Source organism: Cornus florida, unplaced genomic scaffold, assembly GCF_030987335.1.
Source record: "Cornus florida cultivar Cherokee Brave unplaced genomic scaffold, ASM3098733v1 CherokeeBrave_3.0.0_Hap2_Chr08, whole genome shotgun sequence".
In the NCBI taxonomy this organism is placed as follows: domain Eukaryota; kingdom Viridiplantae; phylum Streptophyta; class Magnoliopsida; order Cornales; family Cornaceae; genus Cornus; species Cornus florida.
This window is the reverse complement of record NW_026775578.1, coordinates 15360526-15379541: the sequence shown is the minus strand read 5'-3', so window position 1 is coordinate 15379541 and position 19016 is coordinate 15360526. Positions and strand designations below refer to the sequence as shown.

The following is a 19016-nucleotide window of genomic DNA, read 5'->3' as shown; positions in this document are numbered from 1 at the left end:
ATATGTGTGTGTGTGTCTCTCTCTCTCTCTATATATATATACAAATCCAATGGCACAGGTTCCATTGCTCTTCAAGTCTTCGAAGTTCCACAAAACCACCCTTCTCCTATTAGTCCCTTGTCTTCCTCATTTTGAGAATTCAATCAAGCGTATGAAAAATTACCCACAGAAGTCATTTGATTCTGTCTTCACAACCAATTATATCTGTTAATTTGCTAATTTGGGTTGTGGGTATTGGTGAGTGTTGAGCTTTGATTCCTATAATTTTGTTTTTGGATGAATTGGGACTAAAAAACTTGTGTTTTTGTATCAATATGCAGGTGAACAGAGCAAGTGATTGCATTTCTGCAATGGGTTTGTTTCGAAATCCCAGTATGAGAAGTGGGGATTACTTGGAAGGAATGCTTAGTGATTATGTTGGTGGAAAGGCAAAGTTGAGAACACAGAAGAGTCCCTCTGCTCGGCTTGTAACCGTGCTCACTTGTCTCCAATTCGCCTTTGCAGTTTACGCCACATTCCTCTTGTATTACATGAGTCCAGCTGTAGACTTGAGAACAACACCAGACTTTTCATGGGCTACGCGAATCGCGCAGCACTGGAAACAGTTCATAATCCAGCCACACGTTGTGAGCCGGTACCAAGAAGGTGCTTCTTTCGTCCATGCTGAGGTCACTCCATCAGAAGTTTGCGAGAATGAGAAGATTGATTTTGTGCAGAAGAAGTCCAATGATGCCATGATGATCAAGTTGAAGAGGGACCTCTATGATGAGGTATTGCAGTTCCAAAGCAAGTCCACTGGTACCGAGACACTTTCTGAGCTCATGGCAATGAAGTCCAAGTGGGACTTAAAAGGTCCAAACATCCCAAAGGTCACAGTTATCTTAAACCATTTCAAAAGAAAAACACTTTGCTCCCAACTTGATTCTTTGCTTCAACAGACCCTTCCTTTCCATCATGTTTGGGTACTTGCATTTGGTAGCCCAAATGAGCTCTCACTTAAGAGAATTGTAGAAAGCTATAATGACACTAGAATAAGTTTCATTAGTTCAACCTATGATTTCAAGTACTTTGGAAGGTTTCAAATGGCCTTGCAGACAGAAGGTGATCTTGTATATATCCTTGATGATGACATGATTCCCGGTAGGAAGATGTTACAGATTTTATCACACGTAGCCGGGACTGAGAAGTATAAGAACTCTGTTTTGGGCAGTATAGGAAGAATTTTGCCTTTTAGGCAGAAGGATTATACCTTCCCAAGTTACAGAAAGTTCCGATCAAAGGAGGCCGGGCTTTATTTGCCTGATCCTGCTTATGACATCATGGTTGATAAGATTGTGCAGGTGGATTTTCTTTCCAGCTCTTGGTTTCTATCTGCAGAGCTTGTCAAGACACTTTTCATCGAGGACCCCTTCACCTTCATGACCGGAGAAGATCTGCATCTTAGGTATGTTTACTGATCAAAATTAAATTTTAATTTCATTTAACATATTAATGGGATATACCAATAATTTGATAGTATGTCCATGTATCTTGATCATGTTTTGGATTTTCTTTTAGCTACTAAAAAATGTTACTAAGTCATACACTTCCATTGCTATTGGGGGTTCATGAACTACTCAATAAACTATTAGTATGCCATGAAGAATATTGTGACAAGAAGGTCATCTCTGATGTCATTAATTTAGTTTGACTAAAAGATAAAAATGTAGTAGTTTTTTGAGTTGGTCACCTGTTCAAAATTATGCATATTATTCTATATATAGATGTATGAATTTATAGAGAGAGTTTGGGGGGATAGCATTAAACTAAATGTTTGGCGCGAGTCTAATGTAGTAACAATGGGGACCAACTTTTGTCAGTATCAATTATGCATCCAGTTGATGATTAATATAAAGTATAAAAATTCAACTAAATTGATCCCCGTGCAGGTTGAGTTGAAAACTGATTCAGATAGCATTTTGAAATACTAATTTACACTAACCAGAACATTTTTTTAATATGAACTTTCTGTAGAGGAATCTTCTTAACCTGTACTTCATTAATATTGAAGTCAACTTTCTGTGTAGTATCACAAGCTAATACATTAATTTCTTTTGCCTGTTTTCCATTAATAGTTTTTTATGAATGATTTAGCTAATGTGTGAATTTTTTTTGTGTTAATGATGGGAAAACTAAAGTGATAGTGGGAGTTCCTTTTTGAGATTCTCCCTAGCTTCATTATTATCTGCTAATCATTGAGTGTCTTGTTATTTGAAGGCAAATTATGACCTTTATTATTTAATGTTTTGCATTGTATTAATATAGTTTCATGTCCTTGAGAAGGCAATGACTAGGCAATCACTCAATTTGTTTTACTTCTGGAGATAGTAAATGACTGGTTTTTGTTAATTATATCATATCAAGTCCAGGCCTTGAATAAGATGAACAATATGATTTTTTTGTTTTCCATTTTAAATTATTTTTCTTAATGATGTGTTTGTCTGGATTCTTATTTTAGCTTCTAAAGTTTGTAATTTACCACAACATGCAGCTATCAGCTTCAAAAGTACAGAAATGCTGGCTCATTTGTTCTACCAGTTGATTCCAAGGACAAGGAAACTTGGGGTGACAGTGAACACAGGCTTGCCTATGTGTCCGAAACAACTGTAATCTTTAAAGACATAGTACAAGTCCGAGATGATCAATGGTGGAAAGCACTCTCAACCGGTTATGTGACACAGTGGGCTGCAATGTATCCTCAGAAAATAGATGCACTCTTCTATGCCCACTCTGTTGAAGAAGTAAAAGCTCTTGCCCCTCTTTTGGAGAAGTTCAGAACCACTGTTGGCAAGAAGGCTTATATTGTAGCGTCTGGAGGCAAGTTTTGCCCTTGTGAAGATGCTACCACAGCTTTGAATTGGCCTAAGTCGGTGTGCAAGGAGAGAAGATTTAAGATTTTTGATTTAGGAGTTGGTTCACCAACAGGAATATCAAACTCGGAGGTGCCTGTGTTACAAGCAGTGTACTCCAGCATGAAAGGACTGATCAAAATTCATAACCCGAGTGTGATCATCACGGTGGCTGATATTGATTCTAATGTGAAGAAAGCTTTGAAGATGGCGTCAGAGACTAGTACAAACAGTTCAACATTGGTTCTTTTACCAAGGTCTTCTGTGTCAAAGGTTCTTTGGATGGCTGATCTTCGGTCTACAGCAATACCAAGTAAGAATGATTACTCTATATTCAACAATGTTCTGCTTATTTGCTATATAAAATGGCAGCACTAGAGCTAGAAATCACTACTGAAATTAACAAAGTGATAATCCAAGTCACATATCAACTTGAATTTAATGTTGATCAACTCCATAACAGCTATAGCTTAAGCATATAAGAACAACATAAAAAAAGTATGAAAGTTTCATGTTAGAATATCTGATTCCATGGTACTAAAATGAGTACAATTATCAGAGATGAATGTGTTTTTTAACTCAGCTCAAACTGACAAAAGAATGAGGTCAATATGTAACTAGCTTGTTTAAGTAATCGATTTTTCCCTTTGTTTACTCGTTATGCAATAATCTAAGCAAGCTATTTGTCTCATGCAGATTGGAACAGAATGCGGATTTCTATAAGCATTATTACCCAGAATCGTGTTCATTCGCTAACAAGGCTTCTCAACTCTCTAAGCAATGCCTTCTATGTTGGAGATGAGGTCTCTATCAGCTTCAACATGGATAGTAAAGTGGATGAAGCAACTCTAAAACTTGTAAATTCATTCGATTGGCCCCACGGCCCCAAAACCCTGAGAAGGAGGATCATCCAAGGGGGGCTCATCCGAGCTGTGAGTGAGAGCTGGTACCCCACATCAGATGATGATTATGGGCTCTTACTCGAAGATGATATTGAAGTCTCTCCATACTACTACCTGTGGATTAAATATGTCCTCTTGGCCTACCATTATGACCCACAAATCTCTCTCCCTGAGCTCTCCTCAATCTCTCTTTACACGCCACGTTTGGTTGAAGTAGTAAAAGAGAGGCCCAAGTGGAATGCAACCGAGTTTTTCAAGCACATTCATCCAAACACACCTTATCTCCACCAGCTACCCTGCAGTTGGGGTGCAGTTTTTTTCCCAAAGCAATGGAGAGAATTCTATGTCTATATGAACATGAGGTTTACCGAAGATGCCAAGCAAAATCCAGTTCAAATTCCAAAGTCTAGAACCAACGGATGGCAAGCTTCATGGAAGAAGTTTCTGATTGACATGATGTACCTTAGAGGCTATGTTAGTATATATCCAAACTTCCCAAACCAGGCAAGCTTTTCGACTAACCATATGGAGCCCGGGGCTCATATCAGTGCAAAAGACAATGTAGTAAGGCATGACAAGTCTGATTTTGAGGTGCCATTGCTAAAGGAAGACTTCAGGAACTTTTTGCCTGGTGGGAAGTTGCCTCCGGCCTCAAAGGTGCCGTCACTGAACCTCTTCAACCAGGCTGTTTCTCTGAAAGGACTCAAGTCCGCAGGATCAAAGTTGGGGCAGGATGTGCTTAACTGCAGTACCACAGAGGTAGTGATGGTTCATCATGAGACAGGTCTACCTTCACACTGTGCCAAATTCTGATGATTCAATTGTTGCTAATGATCAATTCTTTTGTTTTTCTCTTTCCTCAAAATATTTGTTGTAATATTTTCATTTTCACTTAATGTTGGAGGGGGTTGGTTTTACAAGTATTCTGATCAGAAATGAATACTGGTGGTGATTGGGTGGATGAAGCAGTGGGAATAATGGTGAGCCACTGGTTCTTCCTTATTTTGATTCCCTGTCAAAATGAAGGGGAATAAGGAATTCTTGGTGAGGAATACAATTATGTTTTTGATGTTTCAATGCAGCCATAAGTCTGTGTCACAAAGTGACACACACAAGAGCAACTTTCTTTATGTGAGAAAATGAATCATGCTATCACATTTGGCCACCCACATTGTCGTTTGCTTTAGTTATAAAATAATCATAAATCAGACTGGAGAATCATAAATCAGATTACTACTACATCTTTTCTCATCTCTTTTAAGTTAAAATTATGTCTATGCTTAATACATTTACTCAACTCAATTACAGAGTTTTGATGTAGACTTAAATGTGTACAAGTGGCAACTCCAATAACATAACATAAAGTGTGGTACTGCAATGGAAGATTGGTAGGAGGAGAGTAAGGATTACAGAACTATCTAATTTCTTCCAATTTCTCAACAACCATAGACCAGATTATCAATATCTATCTATAGTTACATAGCTTTTGCACTGTCTTCACGGAGACTTAACCAAACACAAATGAGCCCCATCAAAGAAGGTTGAACTAGGCAGGCAGACTCTGGGTGGCGTTTGCTTGACATGTGTAGGGAACCGATTCTACAGTCTTCCAGAGTCGTAAAAAATTGTGGGGTATCAGAGGACTGTAAAATGTTGTAGCAGTATTTAGAGTAGAGAATGCGGAAGTAGAGAATGATATAGAGTAGTAGATATTTTAGAATGGTGTTCTAGATGGTAGATCCGATTGTAATGTATTTTAGCCGTTCATCTTGCTATAAATAGATATGAGCCTTATTTGTTACTGTTAGCCCCTTGACGGTTATCCAAGGGAAGACATGGGCATTTCAAGGCCATGCCATGTCTTGGGAATACTTTGGCTTTGGTTAGACAACCATGAGAATGCTCAGTGGGTTGTCAGCGTGCACAAGATGCTCAGCGTGCACACAAGATGCTTAAAAGGATGCTCGGCGTGCACTGGGGGTGCCCAGTGGCACTTTCGTAAATATGGCAAAAAGTGAAACTTGGAGTTTTGACTCAGGATCTTTATGGGAGGTACCTTGAGTCCATAGAAGATGGTTGGCGCAGACGGCACTCAATTTGGATGTCGGAAAAGGTCTGAAAGGTCATTATGACTCCTCAATCATGGGTGATGTTTACTCCTGTCAGAGTGCTGGATTTCCTTAAGATTATATTAGGGGGGGTCTGTTGAGCGCATCGGTTGGGCTATGGCATGGCTTGCTTAGAGGGCTTAGCCAACGTGCATGGGCACGTGTTGCACCACTCCAAGATGGTTGCACAAGTGGAGAGCATCCAAGATATTGAAGGGCAAACAAGTGTGCACCGACACGCGCGCTGGGGTGCAGCGGCGCGCGTGCGGGCGTGCAGGTGGGCGCGCGGGTAGGCGCCAACCTAGTGTGCGCGAGCATCTAGCTCGGCGTGCACATGGGCGTCCAGGTGGGCGTATAGCCACGGGCGCATGAGGGTACAAACATGGCGCGCGAAGAAGGGCACTAGTGTGTGCGCCGGCATACACTTTGGTGTGCATCGGAGCGTGCGCATGGGCGTGCATGGCTTGGCACGCCGTGCACTCAGAGACATATATATGTGGGTGCAGATTGGTGGACTTGGGCTAAGTTCACAAGGTTGACTCAGATGTGGCTAAAGCATGGATAACACAAAGTCATGGCTTGCGGTTACAAGAGGTGGTGGCTTAGTGGGCTCGGTTGGTTGGGGGAAGTTACTAGCACTTCCCACTCATCATGGGAAGTGGGGGAGTGCTGAGTAACCTCCCAAACATGTGGCACAATTCTGAGAGGACCAACACACACAGGCGGTTAAGGGTGGTTTCCTCCACTATGCAGAATCTAACTTCTTGTGGTTATGTGGCATGAGCAGAACATGCCAACAAGTCTAGCAGTTGGGCTTGTCAACTGCATTATAGTGCTGGCTCATTTAGAGGGTGCCAGCACGACCCTAGGTGGATGGGGGTGTCATCCATCATCTTAGTGGGCACTTATGGGCGGTTTTTGAGAGTGGCCTATATAATGCTAAGGTGGGCTTTGTAGAGGGGACAGAGAAGAGGGTGTGAGCCTTGGTTGTTCCTTGTACGAACTCATGTTCCTTTTTAATATGTTTAATATGAGCAAAGGTTGGGGCTTGTCCCTGTAACTGTGTGTGCCTTCTTTATATTTCTATACTGTGTGTATTGTGTTGTTGTGTTGGCTGAGACTTGGTGGCCCCAAGTGCCATTGCAGAGGCAAAAATTCGTGGTGTAATTTAGCCCTGTGACAATTGGTATCAGAGCCCGGTTCTACGATGGCTGGAGGTAATACTCGTGAAAGAGTTTCCCATTTGGAAGAGTTCGTGGGTTTTCCTACAGAAACAAAGGTACAAGATGGTGCAAAGAGCCTTGTTGTTCGAATTGAAAACTTGGCTTCTGAAGTGGAGATCTTGAAGACTGATCCTGATGGGTTTGGTGACTTCATGCAGGCCACCAAAGAGCAATTGACCCGTATCTCTGAAGATGTTGAGTCACTGACTGATGTCTTCAAGAAGAACCTGAAAGACCTTGAAGATGAAGTGTCCTTGGTGAAGAGGGCCATTCATGGGAGTTCTAGAGGCGGTGGTGATCCTCTTTCACAGACGATCAAGGTGCCGGATCCCAAGTCTTTCAATGGTACCCGAAATGCCAAAGAGTTGGAGAATTTCCTATGGGACATGGAGCAATACTTCAAGGCTGCTCGGATCCCTGATGGCGAGAAGGTGACCATTACAAGCATGTATCTGTCTGGTGATGCAAAGTTATGGTGGCGCACACGGACAGAGGACGATGCTTCTGCGGGTAGGCCTCGGATTGAAGTTTGGGAGACCCTCAAGAAGGAATTGAAGGACCAGTTCTTGCCTCAGAACACTGCATGGATTGCAAGGGAATCTCTGAAGAAATTGAAGCACACAGGTACCGTTCGTGACTATGTGAAAGACTTTAGTTCCTTGATGCTGGACATTCAAAATATATCAGAGGAGGACAAGCTGTTCAATTTCATGTCCGGATTGCAACCATGGGCTCAGGCAGAACTCCGTAAGCAAGGTGTGAGGGACTTTCCTACTGCCATGACAGCGGCAGATTGTCTTGTAGATTTCAAGATGACTGGGTCTACTACACAAGACAAGAAGAAGTCCAAGGAGGGGAAGAAAGACAAAGGCCAGTCCTTCAGGTTCAAGGACAAAAAGAAGGATAAGAATCAAAAGAAGGATAAAGGCGGTGGCTTTGTCAAGGCCAAGGCAGATTACAACAACAAAGGGAGTAGTAGTGGGACTAAGCCCAACTACGGTTGTTTCATCTGCAATGGTCCCCATCGTGTTAGGGACTGTCCCAAGAGGGAGAAGCTGAGTGTTATTGTCGCTGATTCAAAAGGAGACTCAGACTCGGAATCTGGTCCAACCCGAGTTAATCCTCTGCAAATGCTGAATGCTCTTACTGAAGAACAGTCTATGGAGTTGAAAGGGCTCATGTTCATTCAGGTGACACTGAACGGCAAGGAAGTTTTGGCAATGGTGGACACGGGGGCCACTCATAACTTCATTGCGCAGAGGGAAGTAAGTAACTTTAATTTAAAGTTAATTCCACATGCTAATAAGATGAAAGCTGTGAATTCTGAAGCCAAGCCTGTTTTAGGCATGGCCACCACTTCTATGAAAGTTGGTTGTTGGGAGGGCGTAGTTAGTCTTATGGCTGTTCCCTTAGATGATTTTGATCTAATTCTTGGAATTGAGTTCCTTACGAAAGCCAGAGTGGTAGTTGTGCCATATTTGGGAGGAGTTTTTATTTGGGACAGGAGTTGTCCATGTTTTATTCCATCAGTGGCTCTTTATGGGCACCAAAAGAAGGAAGATCGTAAATATGGTTGCATCGAAATAATCTCTGCATTGCAAGTGAAAACAGGTTTGAAGAGGGGAGACTCTACCTTTCTTGCAGCTATGATAGAGATCAAACCGGACCAGCTTGTTGAAGTTCCGGATTCTGTTGCTGAAATTCTAGAGGAATTTGCAGAAGTGATGCCACCAGAACTACCCAAGCAATTGCCCCCTCGACGTGCTGTTGATCACAAGATAGAGTTGGAGCCGGGTGCAAGGGCTCCTGCTCAGGCCCCATACCGGATGGCGCCTTCAGAACTGGCTGAACTGCGTAGACAGTTGGATGAGTTGCTGGAGTCTGGCTATATTCAACCATCCAAGGCACCGTATGGCGCGCCAGTGTTGTTCCAGAAGAAGCAGGATGGCTCAATGCGGATGTGTGTGGATTATAGGGCTCTGAATAAGGTGACTGTGAAGAACAAATACCCAGTGCCCAATGCCGCAGATTTATTTGACAGGTTGTCAAGGGCATCCTATTTTACTAAGCTGGATTTACGTGCAGGCTACTGGCAGGTGCGTATAGCAGAAGGAGATGAACCCAAAACTGCATGTGTAACTCGTTATGGGTCTTATGAATTTCTTGTAATGCCGTTTGGGCTAACTAATGCCCCGGCAACCTTCTGCAACTTAATGAATAATGTGTTTTATGACTACATCGATCGCTTTGTTGTTGTTTATTTGGATGACATTGTAGTCTATAGTGAGTCATTGAAAGATCATTTAAAACACTTGAGATTGGTTTTCTCAAAACTGAAGGAGTTTCAGTTATTTGTCAAAAAGGAGAAGTGTGAGTTTTGTCGCCAAGAAGTGATGTTTTTGGGGCATTGGATCAATAAGGGCCATGTCAGAATGGATGAGAGAAAGGTGAAAGCCATCCTTGATTGGTCTGCACCTACCAAAGTGACAGAGTTAAGATCTTTTCTAGGGTTGGCAAACTACTACAGAAAGTTTATAAAGGGGTATTCCAAGAAGGTTAGTCCTTTAACGGACTTGCTGAAGAAGGATAAACAGTGGGTTTGGTCTGAGGAGTGCCAGAATGCTTTTGAGATGCTTAAGCAGGCAGTGTCTACAGAACCGGTCTTGAGACTGCCTGACTTTGGTTTGCCATTTGAAGTGCATACTGATGCCTCTGATAGAGCAATTGGTGGGGTTCTAGTCCAAGAAGGACACCCATGTGCCTTTGAAAACAGGAAGCTTAAGGATGCTGAACAGAGGTATACAACTCACGAGAAGGAGATGACTGCAGTGATACATTGTCTTGACGCATGGAAGCACTATCTGTTGGGTACTAAGTTTACAGTGGTGACTGATAATGTGGCCAATACCTACTTCAAGACACAGAAAAAGCTTACTCCAAAGCAAGCTCGTTGGCAAGAGTTTCTTGGGGAGTTCAATTTTGTGTGGGTTCACAGACCTGGAAAGCAGAATCAGGTTGCTGATGCCTTGAGTAGGAAAGAAGTGCAGGAGTATGTGGCGTCGTTGACAACGGTGTATACTGATTTCCTTGACAGAATCAAAGAGCAATCTCAGTCCGACAATGCCTATCAGAAACTAAAGCAACAGGTTACTGATGGTGAAGTCAGAAAGTACTGGATTGAAGATAATCTACTCTACGCCAGAGGAGGTAGATTATATGTTCCTGTTGGAGGTTTGAGACGGGAACTAATGCGGGAAATGCATGATCCTCAGTGGGCTGGACATCCAGGGGTGGATAGAATGCTGGCGTTGATATCCAGATCATATTACTGGCCCAAGATGGAGGATGACATAGAGTTATATGTCAAGACTTGCTTGGTCTGTCAGAAAGACAAGCATGAGATGAAGAAGGAGGCAGGGCTACTGCAACCCTTGCCCATACCAGAGCGTCCATGGAAATCAGTTTCAATGGACTTCATTTCTGGTTTTCCCAAGGTGGAAGGTATGAGATCTATTTTTGTGGTTGTAGATAGATTCTCTAAGTATGCAATTTTTATTGCTGCACCACATGCATGCCCAGCGGAAGTTGCTGCTTGTTTATTTCATAAGTTTGTGGTGAAATATTTTGGCTTGCCCGAAGATATTGTTAGTGATCGTGACACCAGATTTACGGGAAGGTTCTGGACAGTGCTATTTGGCTTGATGGGTTCTGAACTGAAGTTCTCCACAGCAAACCATCCTCAGACTGACGGACAGACTGAGAGGATGAACCAGTTATTGGAAGAATATCTGAGGCACTATGTCACTGCAAGTCAGAAAAATTGGCTGGAGTTACTAGACACTGCACAATTCTCTTATAATTTGCACAGGTCTTCAGCAACATGAATGAGTCCCTTTGAGTTGGCAACAGGGCAACAACCTCGTACACCACAGGAGGTGGCAGTGCAGAGGACTGGTGGAAGATGCCCTGCAGCATACCGATATGCCCGTTCCATGCAAGAGATGGTGGAGGAGGCACAGGACAGCCTTGCCAAGGCTGCGAGAAGGATGAAAAAGTATGCAGATAAAGGGAGAAGGCCATTAGAGTTCCAAGTGGGAGACAAGGTTCTGTTGAAGTTGACTCCACATATTTGGAAGAAGATAAGCAGCAAGACTGTTCACAGAGGGCTGATTCAGAAGTATGATGGTCCATTTGAAGTTGTGAAGAAAGTGGGGAATGTTGCTTACAGATTACAGTTACCTGAGAGACTGAAGGTCCATCCTACTTTTCATGTGAGTTTCCTCAAGCCTTTTCATGAGGACACTGCAGATACATCAAGACAGCAGGCTAAGAGAGCCCCACCTGTTATTCGGTTGCAGTTTAACAAGGAGGTGGAGAAGATTTTGTCTCACCGGACCCAGGGTCAGAGTAAGAAAAATCGCAGAACTGATTATTTGGTGCAATGGAAAGGATGCAGTGAAGCAGAGGCGAGTTGGGAAAGGGATGTGACATTATGGCAGTTTGAGAAACAGGTAAGGGAGTACTTGGACAAGTCGACGAGGGCGTCGACTTCTTCTGGTGGGGGTGGTTTGTTAGCCCCTTGACGGTTGTCCAAGGGAAGACATGGGCATTTCAAGGCCATGCCATGTCTTGGGAATACTTTGGCTTTGGTTAGACAGCCATGAGAATGCTCAGTGGGTTGTCAGCGTGCACAAGATGCTCAGCGTGCACACAAGATGCTTAAAAGGATGCTCGGCGTGCACTGGGGGTGCCCAGTGGCACTTTCGTAAATATGGCAAAAAGTGAAACTTGGAGTTTTGACTCAGGATCTTTATGGGAGGTACCTTGAGTCCATAGAAGCTGGTTGGCGCAGACGGCACTCAATTTGGATGTCGGAAAAGGTCTGAAAGGCCATTATGACTCCTCAATCATGGGTGATGTTTACTCCTGTCAGAGTGCTGGATTTCCTTAAGATTATATTAGGGGGGGTCTGTTGAGCGCATCGGTTGGGCTATGGCATGGCTTGCTTAGAGGGCTTAGCCAACGTGCATGGGCACGTGTTGCACCACTCCAAGATGGTTGCACAAGTGGGGAGCATCCAAGATATTGAAGGGCAAACAAGTGTGCACCGACACGCGCGCTGGGGTGCAGCGGCGCGCGTGCGGGCGTGCAGGTGGGCGCGCGGGTAGGCGTCCAACCTAGTGTGCGCGAACGTCTAGCTCGGTGTGCACATGGGCGTCCAGGTGGGCGTATAGCCACGGGCGCATGAGGGTACAAACATGGCGCGGGAAAAAGGGCACTAGTGTGTGCGCCGGCGTACACTTAGGTGTGCATCCGAGCGTGCGCACGGGCGTGCATGGCTTGGCACGCCGTGCACTCAGAGACATATATATGTGGGTGCAGATTGGTGGACTTGGGCTAAGTTCACAAGGTTGACTCAGATGTGGCTAGAGCATGGATAACACAAAGTCATGGCTTGCGGTTACAAGAGGTGGTGGCTTAGTGGGCTCGGTTGGTTGTGGGAAGTTACTAGCACTTCCCACTCATCATGGGAAGTGGGGGAGTGCTGAGTAACCTCCCAAACATGTGGCACAATTCTGAGAGGACCAACACTCACAGGCGGTTAAGGGTGGTTTCCTCCACTATGCAGAATCTAACTTCTTGTGGTTATGTGGCATAAGCAGAACATGCCAACAAGTCTAGCAGTTGGGCTTGTCAACTGCATTATAGTGCTGGCTCATTTAGAGGGTGCCAGCACGACCCTAGGTGGATGGGGGTGTCATCCATCATCTTAGTGGGCAGTTATGGGCGGTTTTGAGAGTGGTCTATATAATGCTAAGGTGGGCTTTGTAGAGGGGACAGAGAAGAGGGTGTGAGCCTTGGTTGTTCCTTGTACGAACTCATGTTCCTTTGTAATATGTTTAATATGAGCAAAGGCTGGGGCTTGTCCCTGTAACTGTGTGTGCCTTCTTTATATTTCTATACTGTGTGTATTGTGTTGTTGTGTTGACTGAGACTTGGTGGCCCCAAGTGCCATTGCAGAGGCAAAAATTCGTGGTGTAATTTAGCCCTGTGATAGTTACCATCATGTCCGAGTGAATGAATGTAGATATGAGAAGTGTGAGAATCTAATTGTTCATAAACCATGGCAAAAGTAGACTAGTTATAGCATACTCCCATGTTTTATTGTTAGAGAAATGGAAATTAAAAGAAGGTCTTAATTCATTCGTGTAAGTTTGACACGAGATGATGTTTATCAGACGAAAAAGTTGAGTATATATGGGTCATAGTCTGTAATTTGACATGGTTAGAAATAACAATTCTCAATTTTTATAATTAAAAGTGATAATTTCAATATGATGACCTCCAAATTGATAAGAATCATTTGCATTTAATTATTATTATTATTTTTTAGCTTCAATGAATTAATAATTGACTTAGATCCAATTAGTGTCAACCCAATTCAATTAATTCATAAATTAATTTCTACTCCATAAATTAATTCATAGAATTATTAATTAATTCATAAATTAATTAATAATTTTTAGCTTCAATGAATTAATAATTGACTTAGATCCAATTAGTGTCAACCCAATTCAATTAATTCATAAATTAATTTCTACTCCATTAAAAGAAATTAATTAATCTCCAATTTAATAGTAAATAATCACTAAGTTAATTTTGCATTTTGATCCCTCTATACATAATTAGCTACCGGATAATTAAAGACATCAATCTAACTGCACAATTAATATATTTTATTTTGATTCCTTAATTATTTCTCGGCTTGAACACAATAAACATATGTTAATAAAAGTAATAATTTAATAAATAAATACATAAAAAAAATATTTTGTCTAAAACACACCTTCGAATTTATTTTATGATCAACCATAATCAATACAAAATAAATACACGTAGTAACGATGCAAATATGGAGAATATAATCTTCTAACTATTAATTACATAATCGAAAGTGCGAGTCAAATGATTCTGAAGGTTTTGCCGAACAAATCAAAGTAATTATTAATTAATAAAATAGTTTATAATTCTTTCGTACTTAAGAATCATATGTCATAACGATAATAGGGAGCAACTGCATATGATAGCTGTTGTAATATTTTTCAACTTATTGTGAATACAATTCAAGTCTTAGTTAATTCAAAATCTATTCTTAATTACCGACTACAAAGTATTTATGATTTCTATTTATACGCTTATATTAATTGCCATCACATACATATAAATCTCTCTTGTGATCAAATGAATACTTTTTATTCCATAATGGATCAAAACATAATATACTTACGTTCACCAATGGTATAAAGCATGATATAATATATTTAATATAATAGAAAGAAAAATTTTATAAAATTTTGATAATAGAAATAAAAGTTTCCCCTGCTGTAGACATTTTTTCAATTACATTTAACTTATTTAATTATATATATATATATTTATACACACACACACGAATTTGAACGTCTGTTATGTCTAGATATCTAAGTTACATAATTTTTTAAATGAATGTGAATTATGCTTTTATGCTTCGCTTGTGTTTTTACTTTTACACCCACTTTGTGTTATTTAAATTTTGTAACTTTGGCGCTTCTATTTTTATTCTTGTTCTATGTAACTTATGGGACTCTGATAACTGTTCGAGTTCGTGATGGTACTCGTGACGGGTACCTTACGACCACCATAGTTGCGTCATTTATAGCTACTCCCACCGTGCTCGACTCAATCAAAATGTAACAGACGTGATCTATCACACACGATTAGAAAAGGTGACATGGACAATTTATTTCCAAGACGGATCTAATACGCGTGTGTTTTGTGGGATGGGATGCTGTGAAAGGCTAAACGGGCTCAATTCAAAAAAATGTTGCGCACACTGGTCGGATGTTGCTCCGCGGCTTTTACTAAACTACCCTCCGCACTTTTTTTTAAGTAGTAAAAGATTGGATTGCCAATCAAGCTTTTGTCCTAATCAGTTATATAAATCATCATAATCACACAAATTTTATTCTGATTAACATGTGATTTATCACTTAATGACCTTATTCTCGTGTCTTCTTTACATTTTCTAGTGAAGGTTAAAACATCTCAAATGGTACTGGTAGGTAAACACATGCAATAAGCATGGTGTGAGGAGGTTTCAGTCACTACTGTATTTCAATTGTGACCATTATCGTGAATAATGCGTTGTCTCTCTGGGCTTATCTTATGTGTGACTTCAAAGCAAACCAAGCAAAGGGAGTCCTCTTTTAAGTAAAATTTTAGATTTACCTGACTCATTGACAAATCCATAAATTTTGTTGAGCCGGTTTTTTTGTTTGGAAAATGCTATATTTTACGAATTTTAATTTGTGATTTTATTTTGAATTATGTGGTTGTTTATTTGGCTGCTTTGTGTGTTTTAAAATTAATTTTTTAATATATGAAAGATTTTAATATAGGAAGGAAAGAAAAAATAACAAAACTTATAATTATGGAATCCAAACCCTAATATAACTTAATTACTTGAATTCATGTACATTTTCCTTTGGAATACTCTTTTTATTAAATCTTTAAATAATTAAAATTAGAAGTTACAAAATTTTATCATGAATGAGTGATCTCTTTCTAGTGAATAGCAACCTTAATTGAATTCACTTAAAAAAAAATTATAACTGTATTTTGATTTGATATTTTCTAGTTACGATTAAATTTTAAAGACATACCTAACATCATAAAGTGCACAAAATAAAATATATATATATACACACACTTGTATGTATATTGAAAAATATTAGTAGAGGAAAACAAATTAACATAGACAGATAAAACCAATTGTAATTATTTGTTCTTTCCGTTTTCTTCAATTGACAATTCGTGTAGTTTTTTTTTTTTTTTTGGGAAATTCATGTAGTTCAGTTTGTTAAAATAGGAAATACAAATGCATAAAAGATTACAACATGATATGTATTAAATTAGAGGATATTAATATCTTTTTAGCTACCACCACATCAGATTCAAGATCACATCTATATATATATATAATTTTTTTTTTTTCTTGGTAAGTAATAAGTATAGCTCTAGATCTTTGGCTCAATAATATCACTGGATCCAATTTATCTCTCTTCATAAATAAAAATATACGTGTACAGGCTGGTCTGCTAAAAGGGCCAGGTCAATTTTGGTGCCACCGTGTGGTTGGGAATCATGATTTTTATGATATGGTTGCACCATTTAGTTGGGAATCTTAACTTATGCTGCCGGACCAATAATAAAACACAAAAATTATAGATTATCACTAAAATATATTTGCAACCTATTCAGCATTTTATTAAAGAATGTCTTAATAAAGTTTTCAAAACAATTAATCAGAATTTTGAGGTCATCCAATACATTTTAGGGCTTCCAAATGAGTTTCTGAGTGCACTCGTTAAAACCTGGTTAATGCACCAATCAAAATCCTCCTAATGCACCATAAGAAAAATTGTTGGGTTGATGGCTACTAACGACATCATACAAATATACAATACTCAATTTTTAATAAGCTGGTCATCAGCCATTTAAAACATGTACCCAATGTATCTAACCCATTTATTTCATTTATTTCAGTTTGTTATAAATTAAACTAAAAATGGTAATGAAAAAAAAAAAAACAAAAACAACAACAACAACAACAAAACCCGAAGTCTACTTTTGTACTTACCTTCCTTGAGGTTAGCAAATATTTCATGGATAAAACGGTAGAAAGTCACTTATAGCTTGGGGATGGCAAATTCCCCATCCCTGCCGGGGCCCCGCCCCATTTATAGCGGGGATAGAGATCCTTTTAGCTAAACGGGAATGGGGATGGGAGCAAATTATGAATCCCCGCCGGGGTTGGGGGCGCGGGGGGGGGGGATTGGATAAACCTGTCCTGCCCTGTCCTGATTAAGTGTGAAGTTGCTAATATACCCTTATATATAATAATTTATTACTAAATTAGATTTATTATATATATATATGAAAATAAGAAAAAATGTGTTTTTTTTAATAAAAAAATTATGAGGTCGGGGCCGAGGGCGGGGACAAGGATAAGGAATCGGGGGCGAGGGCGGGTATAGGGATGGTGGAGAAATTTTAAGCAAAGATGGGGGGCGGGAATGGGGATTGAAAAATTCATCTGGGATGGGGATGGGGATGGGGATGGGGATGGGGAATGAAATCCCCGTCCCATCCCGCCTCGTTGCCATCCCTATTTATAGGGGAAGTAATATAATCGTAGAGGGGTCTATGTGTGATATTGATAAACTTCAAGTAAGGTAGTTGAAATTTACCCTTTTTAAAATTGAGCAAATAATTACATTTTCTCAATTTGAAGATTAAAATATCTAAAATGCTCTTAAAGCAAAAAGAAAATAAATGTACAAATTTTATTAATGCTTCTTTGGATAGGAAGGAAAAAAAATTGAATGGAAAGGAAAGAAGAAAGAATGACTTAGACATCCCTAGAGAAGTGATTAAGTATTTCTTTCTTTTTGTTCAGTTGAATGGGTTGGATGGAAGAGAATGGAAAAAGCTGACAATTTAATTTAATCGGTAGGATAAAAGGAAAGATAAATTTTTAAATTGTTTTTACCATTAAACACATCCCTTACTTTATTTATGAAAGGTGATGTAGTAATTTAAAACTTCTATAATAGACTTATTTGTCTTCTCTCCAATCTTCCGTCCATATTTGGGGGATTGAAAATTTGTGAAGGAGGAAGGATGACTCATCCTTTCTATTATCATTTCTTTCCTTATATCATCTCTACCGAACAAGGAAATTTGTTCATTCCTTCCTATTTTCCTTCTACCCCTCTTCTTTCCTTCTGAACATAGCATAAGGGTATTTTAAAAATTTTATTAAAAAAAATTGGTCACAAAATAATGATTAGGGAAAATTTTTGTTACAAATTTTCAAATTGTAAGAATTTATATGCACATACTAAATTACATGCGAGTTTCTTGCAATTTTTTTAATATGGCATGAATTTTTTTTGCATTTTATCAAACTAAAAATAAACATTTCATTCTTATACTAGTTGTAGTAATTGATATTTGTCGAAGGCAACATTATTCAGTGATGCTACCATTAATCAAATCACCCATAGAGTGTTAAAATAATAATACAATGATAAGTTGATAACAAAAAAAAATAAACAATGAAGGGATCATGCCATGAATTTATTTTAATAGAAAACACAGTATAATGACCCCAATTTCATGTAAGTAAACTAAAAACTGAATGTAAATTCCTGAAAAACTTTCAAAAAGTAATAAAAACAGAATATTAATTCTTCAAATGAGTTTCTACATAATAAATTAAGATTTTAAAGAATAAAAAGTTTTTAAAAAATGTGTAATTGAGTCAATTTCACATCCCATTCAATGAATAGAGAGTTTGCTCCTCGTTGGAGACTTTCGATCTTTATATCAGTGTCTGATAGAAGGGAAAAAAATCATCTCCAGTTACTCTCTGGACGACATCCAGTGAGCATCTAATGCTGGTGATTAATGCCATCTCCCCAACATAGACTTGTCATCATCAAGTCAGCGCCATATTAGCAAGTCAAGAAAAAATATATATTTTTGTGTGTTTTTCCATATGTATGAATACCACTTTATACGTTATGCTTTATACAATATATTATACATAATATATTATTATACAATTTAACTTTATCTTTTGACTGAAATTAAAAAAAATTAAAATGCAAAATAAACTTACATTAAAACAATTCAACAAAAAATAAAATATGTATACAGAATATGTTACCTAAACAAAATTACAAGAAAGAACAAATCATATAATTATGGGTTATTAGAGTCAGTATATCACTTGATTATCAAAACTTCTCCAAATCGAAAATTTCAAACCCTAGTTGCATAGGATTCAAT

General features: G+C 39.4%; 1 protein-coding gene across 1 annotated transcript; it reads left to right on the top strand.

Moving 5' to 3' along the window:
* The first annotated feature begins 350 nt into the window (after positions 1-350).
* On the top strand, positions 351-4920 carry LOC132268435 (uncharacterized). The gene is made up of 3 exons (XM_059769284.1): positions 351-1444; positions 2531-3201; positions 3585-4920. Exons 1-3 carry the CDS (start codon positions 351-353, stop codon positions 4601-4603), a joined length of 2784 nt encoding a protein of 927 aa, XP_059625267.1. The 3' UTR covers positions 4604-4920.
* The last annotated feature ends 14096 nt before the right edge of the window (positions 4921-19016 follow it).

Bases quoted from the DNA above. Each gene is read 5' to 3' on its own strand.
- LOC132268435 (XM_059769284.1), top strand. From the start codon at position 351: ATGGGTTTGTTTCGAAATCCCAGTATGAGAAGTGGGGATTACTTGGAA. The intron at 1,445-2,530 runs GTATGTTTACTG...CACAACATGCAG, and splicing joins GGAGAAGATCTGCATCTTAG to CTATCAGCTTCAAAAGTACA. The intron at 3,202-3,584 runs GTAAGAATGATT...TGTCTCATGCAG, and splicing joins TCGGTCTACAGCAATACCAA to ATTGGAACAGAATGCGGATT.